Source organism: Dendrobates tinctorius, unplaced genomic scaffold (assembly GCF_039654945.1).
Source record: "Dendrobates tinctorius isolate UK_male_01 unplaced genomic scaffold, ASM3965494v1 ptg000351l, whole genome shotgun sequence".
NCBI classification, from domain to species: Eukaryota; Metazoa; Chordata; class Amphibia; order Anura; family Dendrobatidae; genus Dendrobates; species Dendrobates tinctorius.
The window spans coordinates 3,806,021-3,817,206 of record NW_027362017.1 but is presented as its reverse complement, the minus strand read 5'-3'; the positions used below and the strand labels follow the sequence as shown (position 1 = coordinate 3,817,206).

General features: G+C 38.2%; 1 protein-coding gene across 4 annotated transcripts in view; it reads right to left on the bottom strand.

Moving 5' to 3' along the window:
* Nucleotides 1–8,316: 8,316 nt before the first annotated feature.
* The window catches only part of LOC141075428 (DENN domain-containing protein 1B-like), a 36,623-nt gene continuing 33,753 nt past the window's right edge, over nt 8,317–11,186 (bottom strand). For 2 of the 4 annotated variants that reach the window (XM_073562461.1, XM_073562462.1), the window contains exon 21: nt 8,317–11,134. In XM_073562461.1, the coding sequence (XP_073418562.1) occupies nt 10,253–11,134 (882 nt within the window). In that variant the 3' untranslated portion in view covers nt 8,317–10,252. The remainder of the gene's footprint in view (nt 11,135–11,186) is intronic. The other 2 variants (XM_073562463.1, XM_073562464.1) reach the window with 1 other exon arrangement.

Below are 11,186 nucleotides of genomic sequence, written 5' to 3'. Positions count from 1 at the left end.
TAATAAACTTATAGCTGAGGAATGTTATTTAGTAATTACTCCAGTCTCTAACTATTATAAGCTCCTTATGTGTTGGGTATTAATATAGTGGAATGCTTTGACAGTAGTCTACTAAACAATGTACCTAAGTGGGAAATGTGCTTTCAGCAAATGAATAGTACAAGTGAATATATTAGAAACTATATTCTATAAGCTAATTCATCTTCTTTCTCCACTTCTGAGCCAATTCTTATCCTCTCCCTAAACTAATCATCTGCTCTGTTCAAGACCTTCAGAAGGATGGCCAGCTCATTGTGGTGTAAGGTTGCACTTTCTATTATACTCTAGGGAGAAGGGAGGAAAAGTGAGGAGCAGAGTGAGAAAACAGGCAGAGGGAGACACAGAAAAGATTGTGCTGAACTTTCTAACAAATCCTTTACCTAACCTCAAGAGCTGGAATCACAGCCACACAGTTCAGTACCGATGTATACTGTCTACCATGCTACTGCTGTCTGTGTGCAAACTGAGGGATAAGGAATCCCTGTGTCTGTGCTGTGTATGGGAGACATCAGATCAGCTTGTCTCGCCTGCTCAGAATCAATTGCAAATTGAGAGAGAGAGTACAGTGGGGGAAAATGAGTGAAAATGCAGGATATTAGTCATATAATATGCAAAGATATTTGAGAAGTTTTTTTGAAAGTATGGTCATCCTTTAATCCCTTACCGACATTGGAAATTCAATTGCGCCCTACACTGGCACACTTATAGTGATGCAGACTCAGGAACTGAGCCTGAATCTTTTCCAGTAGATGATGTCTGTGATATTCAGACATCTGCCTCTAACATCTCCACTCCACCTGAAACTATTAACTTGTCAAATGCCACAGTCCATGTCAGAGGCATTTACAGCTCACTGACAGGGGCCGCAGCATTCTATGCACCTATTGGCACCCCCATGACTCCATCACGGGACACCAATAGGTTGCCATGTCAAGGGTCTACTGGAGATTCCTGTACCTGTCATGATGGGTCACCTGTGAACACCAGGTGGAAACTGGTTGTTGCTATTTACAGCAGCACTGTAGTGTTGAGCGCTATATATATATATATATATACGCTAAGGGGATTAACAAATACAGTAAAAAAGTTACAAAATATAAAAAACTCAAAGTTCAAATCAACCCCCTCACCATTGAAAATAAAATACATGTGGTGACATTACAAAAGTAAAATCTATCAAAATATGAAGTTAATTAACCCGATCAGTAAGGGTACGTGCACACGCTGCGGAATCCGCTGCGGATTAATCCGCACGGATTTTGCAAAAACCACAGATAATCCGCAGGTCAAAAGACCTGCGGATTATCTGCGGTTTTGCCTGCGGTTTGGTCCTGCGGATTCACTATCTCCACAATGGTGGAGATAGGAACCCGCAGCGGTTTCCGCAGCGTCGGCACAGCGTTTTTTTTTTTCCCATTCATTTGAATGGTACTGTACACCGCAGCTAAAGCTGCTGCGGGTCCGCAGCGGCCAAAACCGCTGCGGAAACGCAGCGGAATCCGCAGCGTGTGCACGTACCCTAAAATGTGTAATGAGAAAAAATCTAAAATTTACAATTTGTTTTTTTTCCCCTCTTTGTAGCAACATTGCAATAAGAGGCGATCAAAACATCGCACCTACACCAAATTAATATCAATGAAAACGTCAGCTCAAAAATAAAAAAATAAACCCTCACAAACCCCTATCAATTCAAACACTGAAATTGTTACATGTGTCAGAAAATGGTGACACAAGAAAGATTTTTTTTTTTTTCGACACTTTAAAAAAAAAAAAAAGAAATATACATGCGTAATCGTACTGACCTGGAGAATCCTCGGTTATTTTTACCGTATAATGAACATGGTAAATAATTTTAAAAAAAAATGTGGAATTGCACTTTTTTTTTTCCTAGCAATTACACATCTGGAATTTTTTCTTTCCTGTTTTCCAGTGCATCACATGATAAAATGAATGGTGTCATTCAAGAGTACAACTCGTTCCGGCAAAATGGTGAAACCGACATATGGCTATGTCGACGGCGGAAGAAGTGGAGGGAAAAAAAAAAACGAAAACGGAAAATAACCATATCGGAAAGGGGTTAATGTAACTGCCTATACAAAAATCGCCAAATGTACTCGCAACTACAGGAATCAAGACCTCTCATGTTTGAAAACGTTGTTTTTAGGCATCTGTATTGTGCCTGCTTTACATATTTCTAGCTCTCTAGCAGGAAAATGTGAGGAACTCCTGGACTCTCAGGAGACCTCTCCTAGGCACTGCCAACACCTTTGTAAAAAGACTGCTGCTTTTCTGCCGTACGTATAAAACATGTTCAATATATGTATTTTTCTAGCAATATTTTTGAACTGAGTTTCAACCATCTACTCGGGTGTTTTTAATTGGTTTGTTTCACTGCTTTTAATTAAGGATCATTTGAATATGTTCCACAAAGGAGGATATATTGTCAGTGTTGGAGCTCAGTTCAAAAAGGACCGTGAAGAAGGCACATAGTGCTGAAACATGTAGTCCCTTTGCTGGAATGTTACCAATTGTTTGGAGTTCCTCATACATTTTTTATATGAATTAATGGATAAATAAAGAAGAAGATTTTATAATTCTGGTGAACTTTCATGTTTTTGCTGGATCCCAATTCTCTCATATTTCTATTTGTTGGGGCATACTCCCTGCCTGGATCCGTGCAGAATATAAGGTGAACACCGATGAGGAACTCCTTTATGGTGAGCTGGCTATATGTTCTTTACATTGTTTGAATATTGACTCTGGGAGTATTAGCCGAGCACCCATAATCAAAGTATTGAACTTGAAACTTTATTACATATGACTGATCTCATTGGTAAAAAATTCTTTGCTACTATGGAAGTGGATTACTGCAACACAAGACGCAATAAACTTGCCTTGATATTTAATGACAATGCCAATGGAGTGGATATAGCACCTGGGGGATTGAATTCCATCATGTAGAATTTGGAACGTATTATGATCAAAGAACAGAAATTATGGTGGGACCACAATTCCCTCAGCTGCTACTGGGAGAGGAAGATGATCCCACGTGGTCTAAGATTGAAAAAAGTGGCTACAACAGCTTATAATGATGAGTTCCAGACCAGGTGGGAAAATGTTCTTAGTGAATGCTCTCTCAGTCTTATAAAATTAAGCATTGAAGAAGAGGAGACTGAACTTAAAAAACTCAGTGATGAAATTAAGATTGTGAAAGATTCTCTGGAAATTTATCAAGGCAATGATTCTTACAAATTATTATATGAAAAAATGCAACAGAAATTAAATAAACTAGAGGATACCATTATTGAGACTAAAAAAAGAAAATACACACGAGACTTGGAGGATTATAACAATAAATGTGTATATAATTGGAGCAAGAATCCGTCATCAATATTAAAAAAACGGAAACCTTGGTTCAGCAAACATAAAGTGACTTTTCAAAAAACTCAAGAAAATATGGACACTACTTTTGGAGATACTTCAGATGATTATTCAGATTCATCAGTGGCTTGTGTATCTAATAAAGGTATGGAAAAAAGAAAAAAATCTTACCAAAGAAATTACAACAAAGAGGGAGCCAAACCAAAAAACGGATTAGAAGGAGAGGAGGAAGACGCCATAAGAGAACAGGCTTATCAGGACAAACTCCGGAAACGGAAGAAGTAACTGTACCAGTCTACAACCTTTCAAGTTATATACTTTCAGCACCGCAACTTTCACTTTTGTCAAAAGGACTTGGTTTTTCCCCGGCATGTAAATTTAATGTATATGACACAGTGTGTGATGTTAATCGTCTAGCACGTAGTTTAACCTTAAAATGTCATTTTGTGGATGATATTGTTACTGATAATTCTTGTTCTGTAGAAAATAGGGATGTTGAAAGGTTACTTACGTTTGAGGAACAGGTGGGTTTGTATAATTTGAGACAACTAGAATCTGAAAGCTCCAAAGAATACCAGGTTAATTTAAATGATTCTTTTCATGTAAAAAATACAAAATTTTACCCACTTAAATCTAGACCTCCGATGCTGGATGTTTTTCAAGAAGCGGTGGAAAGGGATTTGGTGGAATTAAATAACAGAGTGGAACTGACCCATCATAATCTGACATTTCATGAGCATAAAGCTCTTTAGGAGTTGAGTAAAAATAAAGATCTAAAAATTGTCCAGTCGGATAAGGGTGGATCAATTACCATTCTGGATGTTGGTTTATATAAGAAACTCAATTTAACCGCATTGGGAAACTCCAGTGTGTATAGGGAATTAAATGAAAATCCCACTCTCCCTTTTAATAAGGAAATGAAAAAATTTTTGCAGGAAGGTGTATTTACAGGAGCTATTTCAGAGAAATTGAGTGAAGCTCTGTATTGTGACCATCCCATTATACCCATTTACCACTCACTCCCCAAGGTGCACAAAGAAATTTTTCCTCCCCCCACTAAGACCTATCGTTTCAGGGATAGGATCTTTTAGTGAACGCCTTGGGGAGTGGGTGGATCATTATCTACAACCCCTGGTGGCTTTAACTCCTAGTCACTTGAGAGATGGCAAAGCAGCTATTAACATGGTAGAAAAAATAGAATGGGGGAATGATTTTCTGTGGCTTTCATGTGATGTTATTGGATTATATCCATCCATTCCACATTCTGTTGCATTGGAGAGCCTCAGATATTATCTGTCTAAATATAGTGAGTATACATTAGAAATTCAACATTTTTTAGTGCTTGCAACTAATTTTTTGCTCACTCAATTATTTTATTTTTGATGAGAAATATTATTTGCAGATAGAGGGAGTGAGCATGGGGGCCAAATTTTCACCGTCTTTAGCAAATTTAACTATGTCAGTATGGGAGGAGAGGTATATTTTTCATTTCAACAATCCATTTAGACATAACATTTTTTGGTTGGGACGTTTCATTGATGATTTGATTTTTGTGTGGAGGGGGAAGAAGGATTTAGCATCTTCCTTTTTTTCATATTTAAATAACAGTTTTAATCTCAAATTTACATGCCACATGAATGAGCTGTCAATCAATTTTCTTGATTTGACCTTGAAAATAGATTCAAAACGGAAAAAAGTGTTGGTGGAACCTTATCCCAAATCTACAGCTGTAAACAGTATATTGATGGCAAATTCATGTCACGCCAACCATGTTATTAGAAATATACCCACAGGTGAGCTGATTCGAACAAAATGAAACAGTACAGAAAAAGATACCCTATATAAAAGAATCTCAATTTTTGGCAAAAAGATTAAAATCCAGGGGTTATCCAAACTGGTCTCTTAAAAGAGCAAGAGGCATAGTAGATAATTTAAATAGACAGGAATTGTTGGAATATAAAAATATCAAAGAACATAACAATGATTTGGGTATAGTTTTCAGCACTAAATTTAGTCCACAGTATCAAGAAATAGTCTCCATTATTAAAAAACATTTACCCATTTTAGAACAAAGTGGTGAATTGAAAGAAATATTAAAAAAATATTCAATTAAATTTGTTGCGAGGAGAGCTCCTACTATAGGATCTATGTTGACGGCAAGCTTATTTACTGATCCAGACAAAAAATTGAAACAAAATTGGATGAAAAGTGTAGGCTGTTTTGGTTGTGGTGCAAAAATTTGTAAGTGTTGCAAATATATTGTTAAAACAAAAACATTTTCTTCTATAAAAAATGGAAAAAACTTTGAGATTTTTTCTTTTATTAATTGTAATACAGAAAATGTAATATCTTATTGATTGCAATATTTGCGGACTTCAATATGTGGGTTGCACCACCAATTCATTGAAACAGCGTATGCGAAAACATTTGTCGGATGCAGTTAATTTGCCTATTGCAGGAGCCTCTGCGGTTTCCAAACATTTTGCTAATGTGCATAAAGGTGATCTAAAAAGCTTTTCCTTTAGGGGAATAGAGGTGGTTACAAAACCACGAAGGGGTGGTGATCATAAAAGTAAAATCCTCTCTAGAGAAAGTAGGTGGATCTTTTTATTAGAGACTAGAGTTCCTGACGGATTAAACAGTAGAATGGATCTAATTACACAATATTAAGTAATAAAGAGAGATAAGGGGAAGGAAGGAGAGGGAAAGGAAAGAAAAAAGGATAAGGGGAAAAAGGAAAAATTTTTTTTTTTTTTTCCTAGAGAGCCTTTATTAGTTTTCATAAGATTATATCTCTACCTTACACCTACTCCATTATATCTTTCCTTTTGAGAGTTATATTTGTGATTGTCTCTGATATTTAGATCGCGCCTACCACATGATGTTTATATCTTTTTCATATATGTCTAATAATTTTTATTATTTTTTTTTTTTTTTTGTGTGGCGGTTATTCCATAGAATCATAGAATCGTAGAGTTGGAAGGGACCTCCTGGGCCATCTGGTCCAACCCCCTGCTAAAAGCAGGATTCGCTAAATCATCCCAGTCAGATGTCTGTCCAGCCTCTGTTTGAAGACTACCATTGAAGGAGAACTCACCACTTCTCGTGGCAGCCTGTTCCACTCATTGATCACTCTAACTGTCAAAAAGTTTTTTCTAATATCTAATCTGTGTCTCCTCCCATTCAGTTTCATCCCATTGCTCCTAGTCTTTCCTTGTGCAAATGAGAATAAAGTTGAGCCTTCTACAATGTGACAGCCCTTTAGATATTTGTAGACAGCTATTAAGTCTCCTCTCAGTCTTCTCTTTTGCAAACTAAACATTCCCAAATCCTGCAACCTTTCCTCATAAGACAGGGTTTGCAGACCGGTCACCATTCTGGTCGCTCTTTTCTGAACTTGCTCCAGTTTGATGATGTCTTTTTTAAAATGTGGTGCCCAAAACTGGACACAATATTCCAGATGAGGTCTGACCAAAGAGGAGTAGAGGGAAATAATGACTTCACGTGATCTAGACTGTATGCTTCTGTTAATACATCCTAGAATTGCATTTGCCTTTTTTGCTGCTGCATCACACTGTTGACTCATATTCAGTCTGTGATCTATTAGTATACCCAAGTCTTTTTCACATGTGCTGTCACTTAGCTCTATTCCTCCCATTCTATATATGCTTTTTTCATTTTTATTGCCCAGATGTAGTACTTTGCATTTCTCCCTATTAAAAACCATTCTGTTAGTTGCTGCCCACTTCTCCAGTTTATTTAAATCTTTTTGAATCCTCTCTCTCTCTTCTCTAGTATTAGCTATCCCTCCTAGCTTTGTGTCATCAGCAAATTTAATCAGTTTACCCTCAATTCCTTCATCTAAATCGTTGATAAAGATGTTGAACAATACAGGGCCCAGGACAGAGCCCTGTGGTACCCCACTTGAGACATTCTTCCAACTGGATGTGCAGCCATATCACTGTTGATTTATTACCAAATGTTTATTTCATTGGTCTACTTATAAAACATGTTCAATATATGTATTTTTCTAGCAATATTTTTGAACTGAGTTTCAACCATCTACTCAGGTGTTTTTAATTGGTTTGTTTCACTGCTTTTAATTAAGGATCATTTGAATATGTTCCACAAAGGAGGATATATTGTCAGTATTGGAGCTCAGTTCAAAAAAGGCACATAGTGCTGAAACATGTAGTCCCTTTGCTGGAATGTTACCAATTGTTTGGAGTTCCTCATACATTTTTTATATGAATTAATGGATAAATAAAGAAGAAGATTTTATAATTCTGGTGAACTTTCATGTTTTTGCTGGATCCCAATTCTCTCATATTTCTCTCTCTCTCTATATATATATATATATATATATATATATACGCTAAGGGGATTAACAAATACAGTAAAAAAGTTACAAAATATAAAAAACTCAAAGTTCAAATCAACCCCCTCACCATTGAAAATAAAATACATGTGGTGACATTACAAAAGTAAAATCTATCAAAATATGAAGTTAATTAACCCGATCAGTAAGGGTACGTGCACACGCTGCGGAATCCGCTGCGGATTAATCCGCACGGATTTTGCAAAAACCGCAGATAATCCGCAGGTCAAAAGACCTGCGGATTATCTGCGGTTTTGCCTGCGGTTTGGTCCTGCGGATTCACTATCTCCACAATGGTGGAGATAGGAACCCGCAGCGGTTTCCGCAGAAAGAATTGACATGTCAATTCTTTCTGCGGATTCAAAACCGCAGCAAATCCGCGCGGACTTTTCCGCAGCGTCGGCACAGCGGTTTTTTTCCCCATTCATTTGAATGGTACTGTACACCGCAGCTAAAGCTGCTGCGGGTCCGCAGCGGAATCCGCAGCGTGTGCACGTACCCTAAAATGTGTAATGAGAAAAAATCTAAAAGTTACAATTTGTTTTTTTTCCCCTCTTTGTAGCAACATTGCAATAAGAGGCGATCAAAACATCGCACCTACACCAAATTAATATCAATGAAAACGTCAGCTCAAAAATAAAAAAATAAACCCTCACAAACCCCTATCGATTCAAACATTGAAATTGTTACATGTGTCAGAAAGTGGTGACACAAGAAAGATTTTATTTTTTTTCGACACTTTAAAAAAAAAAAAAAGAAATATACATGCGTAATCGTACTGACCTGGAGAATCCTCGGTTATTTTTACCGTATAATGAACATGGTAAATAATTTAAAAAAAAAATGTGGAATTGCACTTTTTTTTTTCCTAGCAATTACACATCTGGAATTTTTTCTTTCCTGTTTTCCAGTGCATCACATGATAAAATGAATGGTGTCATTCAAGAGTACAACTCGTTCCGGCAAAATGGTGAAACCGACATATGGCTATGTCGACGGCGGAAGAAGTGGAGGGAAAAAAAAAAACGAAAAAGTAAAATAACCATATCGGAAAGGGGTTAATGTAACTGCCTATACAAAAATCGCCAAATGTACTCGCAACTACAGGAATCAAGACCTCTCATGTTTGAAAACGTTGTTTTTAGGCATCTGTATTGTGCCTGCTTTACATATTTCTAGCTCTCTAGCGGGAAAATGTGAGGAACTCCTGGACTCTCAGGAGACCTCTCCTAGGCACTGCCAACACCTTTGTAAAAAGACTGCTGCTTTTCTGCCGTACTTGTGCTCTTAATCGTAGTCCAGGGTGACATCACAATTGGGCGCTATTTTTTTACTGAATTCAAAATAAAGTGATTTTATGGATTTATGTGGATCTTCCACAACTTTTTTTTTTTTTTTTTCTTTTTTGCTTCCCACCAAAATCCCGTCTCCCACATGCGTTTTTTTCCCTATACTTTGCATGGGATGCGCTTATGTGCGCATACACATGCGTTTGTATGCGTTTTTCCGCGCATGCGTTTTTTTGCGGTATGCGCTCGGGCGCACAAAATGCATCCTGTTGCATTTTTTGTGCGTCCGACTTGCCTCAAAAAAACGCATGCGCGCGCAATGCGTTTTTTTACAGCAAGACACCCATTATAAGTCTATGGGTGCACATATGTGCACATTGGCATGCTTATGTATGCGTTTTTTTGCGCATGCGTTTTTTTTTTTACCATTAGTTGGACAATGGAATTTAGGGGTTTGGGTTAGAGTTAGGGTTAGTTAAGGGGGTTTAGGGCTAGGGTTAGGGTTAGTATGGTTTGGTTAAGGGTTAGGGTCAGGGTTAGGGTCAGGGTTAGGGTTAGTAAAGTCATGGTTTGGGTTAGTGTGAGGGGCCACCTAATGTTGGAAAAAACGCAAACGCAGTAAAAACGCACAAAACGCATACAAACGCATACAAACGCTGCGTTTTTTTCATGCATGCTCATAAAAATGCTTGAAAAAAACGCAGCAGTTGTATGCTTTTGTATGCGTTTTTCAATGCGTTTTTTTGCGGGAAAAACGCGCTGCAAAAAAAAGCAAGTGTGAAACTAGCCTTAGAGCCTCTTTTTCCAGTCTTCCCATTAGACTTTTAGGCCAAGACTATTACATTTGGATGTTTCTTAATCAAGGCCATTATCTTTTTTTTATCATTGTCTTCCAAGCTCTGAATAACATACACAACAAACTTTTTTTTTTTTTTACGTCTCGTTACAAAATTTTATGTGCGACTTCCTCAACAAGACTTTGGTAAAATTCAAGCAATTAGAAAAAAACATGGCTACTTTCTTTTAGAAACAGCGTCACACCTGTGTGACCTTATGTCTCGGTATTACATCTCAACTCCGTGGAAGGGAAACCAGCCTCATGGCTATCAGCAGATTGTCAGATGGCTTCATAGTGAAGAATTGTTGTCCTTCTGACAGAACCGCTTTAAGTTTCAAACTTTTTCTTCAATTCTGAAACTTTGGGGCAGGACACGCTCAAGCCGATGGGTTGTGGAGGCAGAACTTTGCTTGGTTCTTCTCCCGCCTCGCTATGTAATTGAGGGATGGGTTTAGGGATGTTTGATGTTGGGCTCTTGGGTACAGTTAGCTTTGGCGTGCTCTGAGTCCTTTGGAAAACAGGGCGGATATTATAGGTGGAGGTACATGGTTTTGGACTACCATAAACTTGGGAGATGGGTCTTGTGTTAATTGACCAAGCATGACCTCCTACTCTTTGGACCTCCACTGATTCCTTCTTAGTCCCAGTCCATACCAATCTTGGGTCAATGGGACAAGCCTGAAAACGTGAGATGGCTGAGCGGACACTTGGTCCAGATACAATGAGGGGAGTCCTACATGGGGTGGTTCTAATGCTTGTTGCCTGAGTGGCCTTGCATGGCTGTTCAAGTAACAAATCTTTCTGCACTTTGGACTCTTCATTTAAGCGGAAGTCAGACTCTGTAGCTGGAGAAATCACTTCTTGCTCTGATTTGACCAAACTACCCTGCGGAACCGATGGTGTAACCTCTAAATACTCTGCAGTGCTCTCGGAAATGGTAGAAGACACCTCAGGATCGTGGACAGTTTTCGATATTGAGGACAGTTCAGCATCATTCCTTGATTCTGGAGTGGCTTCTTGAATTGGATATATGACTTCCATGGTCTCTGAAATATTGGTCATGCTCTCAGATGTTGGTGAAGGAACCTCAGATCCTTTGAAGTCTACTGATCCCTCATCTACTTCCTGTAGATACCACAGATTGGAAGTTCTAGGCTGACTCAGACTCAGCTGGAGGTCCTCATCACTAGGGACACATAAAGACTGGAACTATGGGGCAGAAAAATCACATGTGTGTCACTAGTATCTCGGAACATAAATT